The sequence below is a fragment of the Trypanosoma melophagium genome (assembly GCF_022059095.1).
Source record: "Trypanosoma melophagium isolate St. Kilda chromosome Unknown ctg25segment0, whole genome shotgun sequence".
Taxonomy (NCBI): Eukaryota; Euglenozoa; class Kinetoplastea; order Trypanosomatida; family Trypanosomatidae; genus Trypanosoma; species Trypanosoma melophagium.
The window spans coordinates 381,538-393,241 of record NW_027125156.1 but is presented as its reverse complement, the minus strand read 5'-3'; the positions used below and the strand labels follow the sequence as shown (position 1 = coordinate 393,241).

The window sequence follows — 11,704 nt, the reverse complement described above, 5'->3', positions numbered from 1 at the left end:
AATTACTTACTTTAGGGCCCATGCCATCTTGCTCAAAGTCAGGCACACTCAAATCAGTGATAAGAAGAGAGCTCCACAAGAGCAGAAACGAGAGACACCCTGCAATCATTTGAAGAGGATAATTCCCATGCTCGATGCAACCCTTTAAAAATCAGATTTTCCCGGTATTTTCTTTTCGCTTTAATTTGGTTAATACGCAACAAAAATCTGGTTGGTAAAGAGACGAAGATATGATTGGAACCATGTCCACTCTTTGGATTACTAATCTGTGGTCAACCTTGTGAGTCAAATAAAGTGAAAAAAAAACAGGGGGAAGTGCATCTAAAATGATGATACAAATAACAGTACTCACAATAGAGCTGATAAAAACAAAAAGATAAAAATAAAAAATAGAATGATATGGATTTATTTAATATTGATTTTTATTAAATAGGATACTTTAGCAAAATAACTTAGGATAGAGATTGTATTCCGCTATGGTGTTTTCTTGTAAATAATATGCGCACATACGCACGAAGCACAAATATATATATATATATATATATATATATATATATATATACTGAACTTCTCAAAACTCATACGTATCTTTTCTGCTTTCTTTCTTTCTCTCTATTATATTAAATATGTATGGTTATACTAGAAACTTTTAGAGTCGCCTCTCACAGAAGCCCAAAGACGGATTTGACTGCACTTTAGTCCATACAATATATTTTTCAACACTCTGGAATAAACCAAAATGGTGCAGTTTGGCAAACAATTCATGTGTATAAGGCACAAACCCAAAATTGATTTATTAACCATATTCAGTGGCAAAGAAAAAAAAAACCACAGAAAAGTAACTTGAGGCGGGAGAAGAAAAAAGACAACTGAAAGAAGCATTCAGATGGTATACATCAAATATATAAATTAAGAAAGCCAAGATTAATTGATATGTTATGTGACTACGTGTTACGTGCGTATTGATTTGCAGTGCCGTTGACCTCCACAGTGCCCTTCAAAAGCAAAGAAGCACAAACACACACGTGCACTGGAGATAACGCAATTACCAAATTATTTAGCTCCTTTTACCCCAAGTTTGACCCGCTCACCGGGCTCCCTGGATATGAAGAGTTCGATTCAGAGGCGGCAATTACAACACCGGGGAGTTCCACATGGCATTCACCCTTGCACTCGTCCTCCCCTGACACATAGGTCGCTCTACCAAATACGATATGTGATGATAGTCTGCGCAGCAATGTGATACTTTCTTTGAGTCGATTATTGCAGGTATGCAAAGAAGCTACTTTGTCAAGGTGAGGCGGGAAATGCGATGTGGAGCCTTCCGCTCCGTCCAGTATCCATATTTCGCTAGAACTGTTCTTGCTGGAGTAACTAGAAAGAGATTCTCCACTTTCCCTTTCTCTTTCTTCAGCCCCTATATCCATACTCTGTTGATCTTCTTGTTGTTGTTGTCGTTGTTGTCCTTGCTCATCTGTGACGTTCTGGGAACTGTGGATATTGTTTTCTTCTTCGCTTCCACCTGTGTGTGCTACCATGGCCCGCAATCGTTTTATTTGACTATTTGGTACAAGTGCGTAGGCGTCCACTACGCCAGGATATGTTGGTGTGACATGTGGCAAAGCCTCAGGATGTTGAGTGCGTCTCAGCCAATTGGGCAGATGGTTAGTGTCGTAATTCACAGCTTCCCTGCGGCGCGTCTCCCTCGCATGTCTAAGTGTTACAATAAGGATCACCAGTAAGCTGAACAAGATCACACTAGTCAATGTCACGGCGATGAAAAACAAAGACATATCCTATACGTGTGAAGGAGTGTGTATGTGTATTTGTATCTATTGGACCTATGAAAAGATAAAAAAAAATCAGATTGAAGAGACAGTACAGGTTGATGCATATAGTTGAAAGAATCCCCATTCTCCACTCACCTAAAATGAGACCCATTTTTTTTTTTTTACTTCTTCCCTTTCTTTTGCTTTCTCTGATACCATCAGACCATACCTCCTTAATATTCTTTTTAGTGTCATCAAAATCCGAAAACCCCACGTCGGTACTGCTTCTGGTGACTTGGCTTTTGCCTCGTCCGCCTGACCTGTGCTCTCAGGCGCTGCAAAACCACTTCTCGGTTAGCCTTAAGAGCCCGAAGCTCCACTAGACGCTTATTGACCTCTTTGTGGCGCTGAGCAAGATCCTTCCTGCGAGATTGCAATTGCTCGAGCAGGATATTTACCTTATCCACTTCCGCACGCAATGCTTCTCGGCTACCCACTACACCTTCCCGAAGTAAAAGGGTTTCCTTCTCTGCGACTCCCTGGTTAGAGGCCTCTAGAGTAGTTTTCTGCCTCTCTCCAACACCCATTTGCATGGCATGTAACATGCTTCGCAACGTGCGCGTCTCGTGTTCGAGAAACACGATGCGTCCATCGAGGAAATTCCCACGTTTCCGCAATTGCTCTCGAGTTAGTGAAGATTGCAGGATACACTTCGCATGCAGAACCTCTGGAAAGGAGGAATTGTTGGATGCAACGGGCAGCTCTTCCTTCTTCGATTCACCCGTCGGGGCAAGATTTCGGGTCATAGACTCTGTGATGCTCTGGTAACGAGACTTCAACTGCTGTAATTGTCCTTGGCATCGTCGGAGATCCGTCTGCAACTCACCTTGTGCCTTTTGCTCAAGGTGGAGCTCCACCACTGCGTTCTTAATATCTGCCACAAGTGCTTCCTGCGCCACAGACGCCTGCCCGCGGAGGATATCTTCAACACTCGCTACCCCGCGCATCATCTCCAAATTTGACTCGGCTACGCGCCGGACGGAGCGCAAATGAAACATTGCCTCAGAGTATTTAAGAAGAACGGACTGTTTCTCTTTTACCACACGTTCACTATCCACGAGAAGCAAAGTCAGCTCCCTCCCTCGCGTGAGAGCGGCCTCCTCAAGAAGAGTTAATTTGGCCTTTGAGTCCTGCAGAAGTTTTAGATGCGCATTCAAGGCACAGCGCAGTGGTGTAATCTCACGTCGAAGAGCATATCCCTCCCGTGTTATTCGGTGAATTTCCGCCTGTAGATCCCGCACAGTTCCCTCCATGAGGTCTCGTTCATGCTTACTTCCTTCGCGAAGAAGGACACGCGTTTGGGCCAGGTTCTGCTCCGCCGCCAGTATTCGCTCTTCCATAGCTTGAAGGTGAGCTATACATTCTTCACGAGAATGTTGCTCAGCAGCATAGTCACGATCAGCAGCAACTAGAGATTCTTTCGTCCTAATAATGTTAGTATTCAATTCATCTGCCACACGACCCTCCCTTTTCATATTAGAAAAGCAATCCATCATCGCCCTATGCATATGACCAAGCCGGGCATCCAACTGTTTAAGGGTACGTTGAAGCGATAACCTTGTATTCTCTAAACACCCCACCGAGTGAAAGTTATTATCAATTTTTGACTCTTTCATAAGGCTATCAAGTTCTCTAGAACGCAAAATCAACTCCTGAAGTCGCATATAGCGTTCATCTCGAAGAACTAAGGCACTGTTGCGCGAGCGTGTTAGTTCTCGCTTAACATCTAACTGAGCTGAAAGCTGTCGTTGTATTGCCGCTGTAGCGTTTTCGTGCTTTAATGTCTCAACAGAAAGACTGTGAAAGCGTGTGACGAGTTTTGCTTGATCTTTTCTGCACTCTTCAGTTTTCTTAGATATAGCTTGTAGTTGTGCTCGTTCCTTCTTGAGTTTCTCCTGCATTTCCATTAGCACATTACGTCGTGATTCCAATTTATGTTTCACATCAGTGTATTTCTCTGCATTCGCTACTGTTTGTGCCTCACACGCCATCACTGCCTGTTGCACGTGTGACACTGCAAGTAACGACTCTGCCTTATCCTGTTTCCCTTTTTCGATATCATACCGTAATGCGGTTAACTCTCTCTGTACCCGCAACGTCTCGTCCTTTTCCTGCAGCAACACCTTATGCAAGGTGCGAACCTCATCATGCACCTTTACTAATGAAGTCTGTACTTGCTGCAGGCGCCGTTGCCGCTTTTCCACCTCCTTTTGTGTCTCTTGCAAACTCTTGTGTGACGCATGTGCCACTGACATCTCCAGTGCCGTCCGTTCCAGCGCCTCTGAGAGTTTATGTTCTTCTTCTAGAGCAGTTGCCTTTGTCCGCAGCACAGAGGTAGTGCTCTGCAATGACGCACACACCTCCTCATGGCGCCGTCGCAGTTGCTGCAGTTCTGTCCGGTAGTGCGACTCCTCCCGGCGAAGTTCCTGCAACTCATTTTCACCCTCTCGCAGGCGCTCCTGCTGCTCGCTTGTAGCACGCTCACCAGAATCGATATGGCGTCTTACTTGCGCCAAGTTCTCTCGCAAGAGGGCAATGACCGATCGCTGCGACTCTACCTCTGCAGTCCTCTTCTGGACATCCTCACCTACGTGATCAATGCGGGCCTGCAAGTTGCGATTGGCTTCATTTAATAACCGCACTGGCCAAGACATCAACAGCGAATTAATCAAAAGAAAGAAATAATATTTCTCACTGCTGCCTGTGCAACAATGACGATCAAAATGAATAGATAGATAGATAGAGAGAGAGAGAGAGAGAGATAAAGAGAGAAAAGGAGATTGATAGAATCCCAAGTTTCCACACCCTATCACGCACTTAAGCAAGCAACCCAATAACAAGAAAAAAAATCTATCCTCCAGACACATTTACCTATCCTCATACCTCTAATAATTGTTTCTTTCGTACTGCATCACGCTCTTTCCATTCGGCATATGCAGCTCGATCTTGTGGATGATCTGTGTCGTCTGGTAATGCTGTGGTCATCTCTGCATCAAGGTTTATCCCGATGGTCTCCTCCACATCATTGTTGCTGCTCCGCGGACGTTTTAGCGAAACTGAGCGCACAGTGGCCGCATGTGCTGAAGTGGCTGCGTGGGTAACGTATGGTATAGAAAATTCATCATCGCCATCAGCAGCAGACGTAGAAGCAGTAACAGGAGGAAGAACTGGTGAAGGATGCACTACAATCTTTGATTTGTCAAAAACGGCAAGCGTCTCTTCTTCTTCCTCCTCAGGGACAACGTTGGTGCGCACAACAACTGTTTTACTGTTGTGCATGCCCCTCTCTAACTAGGGAAGGCCAAAGAGGAGGAGACGCGCCAGTTCAGCAGAAAAATAAATAAATAAACGCAGAATCAAATAAAAGAGAAAAAAAAGTAAAATATTACTCGGTTACAGAAAAACAGTATAGGGATGAAGGCATTTCCAGGAAAAAGAAAAACAACCAAAACTCTTTACTGGAGAAAAAAAAAGTCTCCCACTTCAGTTTTTATGTTCTCATGTCGGCTCATTTTACTCTTGTCACTTTCTCTTCTTTTTTTTTTGTTTTGTTTTAGCATGTTTCTTCCAAGACCTTAATAAAATGGAAAAGAAGGCAGCGCATGCATTTGAATAGCATGCTGACATTTTTTCTATTCCTTTCAATCTTATCGTTTCTCCTCGTTTAGTGCCAACAATCATTTTATATACCTCGCGCCCACCCACCTACCTACCCCAAGCACCACTACACGGACCTCCAAGAAAGGAAAAGACAGCTAACAGTAATTCACAGTACATCCTTTTGTTCTCTTTTTTTTTTGTTTTTCAATCCATGGGCCACACTTAAAATAGCAGACTCAAAAGAGAGAAAAAAAAACAAGAAAATAGAGAAGCACACATTACAGAGAATGTACACCTCACCAGTTAAGTTGCTCCTTCTTGTGGAAGAAACCGCCGGTAGGTCCGTCAGGGGGTAATGTGGCGAGATATACACTCGTCTCGGCACCCTCGTCTGGTTCCATCGGTGCCTCTGCGGAGTTGTGGGACATGTCTGTGCGCACGTAACCTGGATACGCCGCGTTGACCTTAGCCACCTTTGCGACACCGTCCTGTGTTGACAACCAGTGGGCGAGGTTGTGCGTGTACATGTTCATTGCCGCCTTGCTGCATTTGTAGCTCGTGAAGAGTGGACTGGCGTACTTGTTTTGTGGGTGCTCCACCGTTTCGTGTGTGCCAAGCGGTGTACTGACATTAACAATACGCGGGGCGTCGGATGTGCGTAGCATTAGCGGCAGAAAGGCGTTGGTGACTGAGACAACTGAGAAGAAGTTAACATCGAATTCCTTCCGCATGCGAGCAACATCCAGTGGCAAGATGTGGTTATCGTAATCCATCATTGCGGCGTTGTTAATGAGTGCGTCGAGTCTCTTATGCTGCGACTCCACTTCACGAGCGGCTGCGGCAACGGAGGCTTCATCAGTGATCGTAACAAGCACCAGATGAGCATCGAGGCCTTCCGCACGCAATGACGCCACGGCGGCATCACCACTAGCTTTGTCCCGCGCCGCCAAAAGTACACGGTAACCACACTGTCCCAACTTGCGGGCTGTGGCAAACCCAATACCGCGATTGGCACCAGTTACCAACGCCACTCGAGTCACAGACATGGAAGGAGAAATATAAGAAACTAAGGCGATTTAGAAATGTATATACTACAAGTAAAAGAGATGAAATGGAAAGTACATAGGGAGAGAAAAACATGGTTTCCGTTATTTTTGCTCTGTTAGCTGTCGTTTTTTTTTTTTTCTTTTTTTTTGCCAGGTTTTCGCTCTTCGAGTATATATATATATATAACGTGATTTGAATTAAGTGCACAAATACACAATGCAAGAAAGGGCAGATAAAAACAATAAAAAAGGGGGAAAAAATCATGAAAACCAAAAGAGGGGGTTCTTTCTTTTCTTTTTAATAGGCATCTGTAAGGAATCTGATTTTTGATGTGAAGAAATACTGTCACAGTGGGATCTCCGAGTGCTTCGTTCTTTTTCTCGCACCATCTGTTTTTCTTCTCCATGCTATCTTGTTCTCTTTTAAAGCTCAGGCTCGAAAATCCACTCACTTCCACAATACATTGTGTACTGCGAGAATCACACGCTGCAGTTGATGCAGACGGCCCTCTTCACGCCGAACTGCCTCGCGGCGACTCCAGTACTCACGCAGCAGCAGCTCGTACGCGTGTGTCTCTTCCTCTGTCATTGCGCGGCATAAACACAACACAACCAAGACTACCAGAAAAAAGAAAAAAACAAAGGCGGTTCACAAGAACACAAGAACAGAAGAACGAGCAAGGTTCGATACAAAGTGCCAAAGACATTAGAATAATCAAGAAGGGAAAAAATAATGCGAGGGGAAAACGCCAAACAAGCAAACAAAGTAAAGCAAAATAAAGAAATCAAAAAAAAAAGACCTCTTCATTACGGTTCAGTACCCCACACATTTAAACGCTATCAATGATAATACCGGTCGAAGTGAAAAAGGGGCATTTTAAGGGAATTAGCCAACAAGACATCATGATATGTCTTTTCCTACATCCGCCAACTCTCACACCCATTCAAACACAAAAAGAATACAAAAACAAGGCGAATAATCTGAACTTTGCTTTCACGCAAAATAACTCAAATAAAATAGAAGAAATAAAGAGTAATATAATTATCTTCCGTAAGAACTAAACTTTTCCTCCCGAGAACATAACTGCATCCCAATATTTTCTCTCTATAATTGTTTTCCCAATAAATAACAGAACTGACGAAATGGAAGTGGTGAGAAGCCCTTTTAACCCGCTCCCCGCTCGGGTCAGTGAGAGTGGGTTTGGTTAGTTTTCAGAGAACTTTCTTTTGGCAGACTGTGAAGAAGAAAAGATAATAACAAAATTTACGCAAGGTTCGACCGTTCTTTTCGCAAGCTAGCAAAAAAAAGACAAGGGAATATCAAGTAGAGTCCCACTGAAATTAAATATAATTTTTATGGAAACCTTTTTCACAAAATACAAGTACACAACAAATATCAGTGGCCACACCAAACACAATTAACATAATCACGCGCATTTCTCCTCACCCCACACCCGACCCCATCTTCACTCTTTCCTTTACTTCTCTTTCTCTAGATGAATCTGTTGTCGCTAAGCCACTGACGCAGCGCAATGTACTCCCGCAGGCGACAGTCACCGTAACGCATGTAGTCAAGGCCACTACCACCCACAGCAAACGCTTCTGCATCCGTCGTACACTCATTGGGGACGCAGCCCATAACAATCGACCATAGTGTCCAGTAGAGATGTGCCGCGAGCATGCCTAGCAGCAACTCGCCCAGCTGTGCCTTGCCAAGGGAGACGTCGCTGACAGGCACACCGTCACGCGTTGCAAAGTACCGCCGTACTGCCAACAGCGCAGCAGCACCGATGTCTGTTGCATCATCATCATCACCATCATCGTTCTTGCCTGCAGTACCACGCAGCCATGCGTCGTGTATAAGCTCCGGCATGCGCGGGTACTCCTCACCCAGCCCGTGCCACGCCTTCGCCTTCGACGACGGCGGAAACACGAAGAGGAATTTGATGAACCCGGGTCCACCCACCTCCGTGCCGCGCGTGTAGTCGTAGTCCAGCTCGCACAGTGTGTTGCCAAGGTCAAGGCAGCGGTAGTTCGCGTCAGCGTACTCAAAGTCAATGAAAAGATACCCATTGCGCTCCACAAGGTTCTTGCTCTTCCCCTTGCGCGTCAAGTAGCGGGTCGACAGTGCAGTGCTCTCCGCCGCAACCTCACCCGTCACTTCATCTTCGCTGCTCAGCAGTCCATCGTCCTCAAGCATCCCAGCTGGCACTTTCCGCCGCGACAACAGAATGTTGCCCGGGTTCAAGTCATTGTGCGAGAACACAATAGGGATATCCCGCCGCTGCAGCTCCCCACGCACAAACATGATCTCGCCAGCCAGCCAGTCTACCAACAACTGTCGGTGCTCCTTCACCACGTGTGGGTACATCAAGCGCAGCAGGCGGAGGCTCACACGTTCAAACGACGCCGGACACACGCTCTCCAGTGCCTTTTCACGCAGCATCGTGCTGTAGTACCCCTGCCGTCCTTCCAGCGCAGAAACAAGCTCATTAACATCCCTGCGCCGAGTCTTGTCTACTCCGGGAAAACAACCGTCATCCATGTTCTCCGGCAAAAACGGTGCGGCATCTAACCCATGCATGCGACACAGTCCCTCGTATATATCGGCCAACAGCGCCGGAGATCTCAGTAGCATATCAGTCGTACATGTTTGCACCCCATCCATAAACTCCTCTACACGCCCCCAGTGAAAGCTATGCAACACAGCAGGACTTAGCCCAGCCTTGCTCATCAACCGCATCGCCTTTGTGTCACGCGCACGATCTATTACCTCCCCACCCCCGTCACCATACACCCGCAGCAGAATCGCCTTTCCAGGGAACGATGCGTGCCCCAGGCGGTACACGTGATTACTGTTCCCACCCGACAGCCTTGTCACACTCAGCTCATCCGCTAGCCACTGTGAGACACCCACTGGGTCGTTTAACCCTCCTCGAGAATCCTCAAGGCACGTGCACCCCACATGCGGATTAGACGTCCCCATCGCCTTGTAGTAGTTCTTGGGGTCGAAGAGGTGACGTAGCGGACACCAGTCCTTGTGTCCACGCATGTTGCGAAACCTTCCTCCGTCCCCGTTCGGCACCGCAGAAAGCTCGTCAGTGGTTTTGTTGTGCATCTCTGCAGACTTTCGTGTCGCTACGCGGTACAACGAGCGGCAGAGGCGATATATCAGTCCATCCAGCTCCATCTGCTCCTCTGTCCTGTTGGCAAGTGTGATGATGCTGTCGAGCGATTCTGCAGACACCCATGACAGGGCAGGTGAAGTCTGCGTAGGTGCGGGCTCTATGCCTGTTTCGCACTCCTGCAGCGGTGAGCAAGGTGGAGTGCTTGACGAGCGGCGAATGACTGCAAGGAGCGGCAGGTCACCCAGTGGATACTGCGTTCCAGGGGCCATGTAAACAAATAAACAACCACTACTTCCTTCAAATCAGAAAAGGAAATCACAAAGACGAGTTAATAGGAGAAAAAAACAGGAACAGATATACATAAATAAATATAAGAACACATGAGGCAATTTGGGAAACTGTATTAGAGAATTGCTATTGGAAGGTAAAACTTGAAACCGTAGCAACCATTTTTTTCTAAAAAAAAATTACTGTTTATTCAGAAAGGATTTTGCGTCAATCATGGTTCATAGTATAGACGGTAAGACTGAGTTTGCTCGATAGCCCCATTGTTTTCTTTTTTTTTTTTACCACTCATGCACTGACTGATGACAGCTAGAGGAATTTTTTTTTCCGGTTCTGGAGTATCCCAAACGCCAACTTGGCGATTGACGGCCTAGCTGTAATTTTCTTCCCTGGGGTACGGGGTAGGTGCGGGGTGCAGCTGTGGGGTATAGCACTCATATTGAAGTGATATTCAATCCCGTAGCAATATTAGACGATAGCCCCCCCCCCCCCTCCCTACAGGTTCATCGAAAAAGGGAGATCCAAGTGACTATGGTCTCATGAACCGTACCCAAAGTATCTATGAAATTGCTTTAAGTTCTTAAAATCATTGATAATCTCATATCTCCTATCCATAGAGGCAATTGGAGATGATAAAAGCACACATTTTTTCTCATACTATTTGTGGGAGAGATACAAGAATGTTAAATTCATTACATCTCTATTTGCATGAGGTAGAGGTAATGTCATACAGATCTAGATCAGAAAGATGAGCACGGTAAACCCATGTTCCCAATTGATGTGCATCATCGAATTTGGTGTATTGGATTTCTCAGCCAAGGAGAAAATGTCCTAGGTCTGCTCTGCCTTGTTAATTTACAAAAAAAAAAACTCAAAGAAAAAAACATGGAAAAGGTGAGTAAAGTACCAACAAGTTGAGAACTAACTAATTCTCAAAGAATTTATTAAGTGTACTAGTAAACAATAAATGCGCAAAACCCAAAAACGATCACGTGACAAATAATATTGGAGGAGAGGGCATAGACGCACAAAAATACCCCCACCACCACTACCACTTCTTTCGTAGAATAGGAGAGTTTCCACAGATATTCATACTTTTTTTTGCTTTTTTTATTTTTCATAGGTCGTCTCGCTGTTCCAGGATCTCATACATTGGGTTGGTATTCTCAATGCCGACATTTGTCATCCACTTTACGAGATCTATTACGCTGGTGCCTTCCATGAGAGACGTAAGACTTCCAACTGAGCTGCATTTCTCCTGATTGCTCGGAGAGGCAAAACAATAGTTTGCCAATTTCTCCAACAGAAGCCGACCAGCATCATAGTAAACACTTTTGTACGAGGTTTTCAGCAGGTCTTCAGCCTTCTTTCGAAGTTTGTTCGCAGTACGTTTTCCGTGTTGCATGAAAAAGCTTTCAGCAACGTAGGCCATTGCATCACAGATATCAGCCTGCGGTTTCCCCGATAAATCAAGCCCTCGTTTTGTAACGACTTCTGTACAGATAGCTTTGGCGTTATCTTTCCAGACTTTCCATAAAGGCGCGTTGGGTATATCACGTTTACCCTGTTCACTGACAGGTTTCTTGTCGCGATTCTGAAACGCAATACGCACAAAGTCCGCCTTTTCTTGACATCCAGGACAACTCAGATCCCGTTCTTCTAGAAATTTTCGGAGGTCTTTGATCTTCATGCTCTTAAAGTCCTGCTCCGTCATCTCTGCCGTCGCGGTGAGGCACTCGATAGAGAGCAGCAGAAGCACGAGCAATAACAGAGGAGTTGAGAGAATATTACGCATTGAGTGAAAAGTAATTATATG

The 11,704-nt window shown here is 45.4% G+C and overlaps 6 protein-coding genes across 6 annotated transcripts; all 6 read right to left on the bottom strand.

The window, feature by feature from the left end:
* Positions 1-1,067: 1,067 nt before the first annotated feature.
* Positions 1,068-1,793, bottom strand: LSM04_006521 (uncharacterized protein; the record flags this gene model as incomplete). The annotated part of the gene is made up of 1 exon (XM_067336732.1): positions 1,068-1,793. One exon carries the CDS (start codon positions 1,791-1,793, stop codon positions 1,068-1,070), a length of 726 nt encoding a protein of 241 aa, XP_067191026.1.
* Positions 1,794-2,023: 230 nt separating this feature from the next.
* LSM04_003042 (uncharacterized protein) lies at positions 2,024-4,483 on the bottom strand (the record flags this gene model as incomplete). Its single annotated transcript, XM_067336730.1, has 1 exon — positions 2,024-4,483. The coding sequence occupies one exon, from the start codon at positions 4,481-4,483 to the stop codon at positions 2,024-2,026; it is 2,460 nt and encodes an 819-aa protein (XP_067190975.1).
* A 223-nt stretch (positions 4,484-4,706) lies between these two features.
* Positions 4,707-5,108, bottom strand: LSM04_005045 (uncharacterized protein; the record flags this gene model as incomplete). The annotated part of the gene is made up of 1 exon (XM_067336729.1): positions 4,707-5,108. The coding sequence occupies one exon, from the start codon at positions 5,106-5,108 to the stop codon at positions 4,707-4,709; it is 402 nt and encodes a 133-aa protein (XP_067191007.1).
* A 617-nt stretch (positions 5,109-5,725) lies between these two features.
* LSM04_002179 (Short-chain dehydrogenase/reductase SDR) lies at positions 5,726-6,475 on the bottom strand (the record flags this gene model as incomplete). The annotated part of the gene is made up of 1 exon (XM_067336728.1): positions 5,726-6,475. The coding sequence occupies one exon, from the start codon at positions 6,473-6,475 to the stop codon at positions 5,726-5,728; it is 750 nt and encodes a 249-aa protein (XP_067190961.1).
* Positions 6,476-7,967: 1,492 nt separating this feature from the next.
* Positions 7,968-9,872, bottom strand: LSM04_000069 (uncharacterized protein; the record flags this gene model as incomplete). Its single annotated transcript, XM_067336727.1, has 1 exon — positions 7,968-9,872. The coding sequence occupies one exon, from the start codon at positions 9,870-9,872 to the stop codon at positions 7,968-7,970; it is 1,905 nt and encodes a 634-aa protein (XP_067190925.1).
* A 1,133-nt stretch (positions 9,873-11,005) lies between these two features.
* Positions 11,006-11,683, bottom strand: LSM04_004451 (Armet protein; the record flags this gene model as incomplete). Its single annotated transcript, XM_067336726.1, has 1 exon — positions 11,006-11,683. One exon carries the CDS (start codon positions 11,681-11,683, stop codon positions 11,006-11,008), a length of 678 nt encoding a protein of 225 aa, XP_067190996.1.
* Between the last annotated feature and the right edge of the window lie 21 nt (positions 11,684-11,704).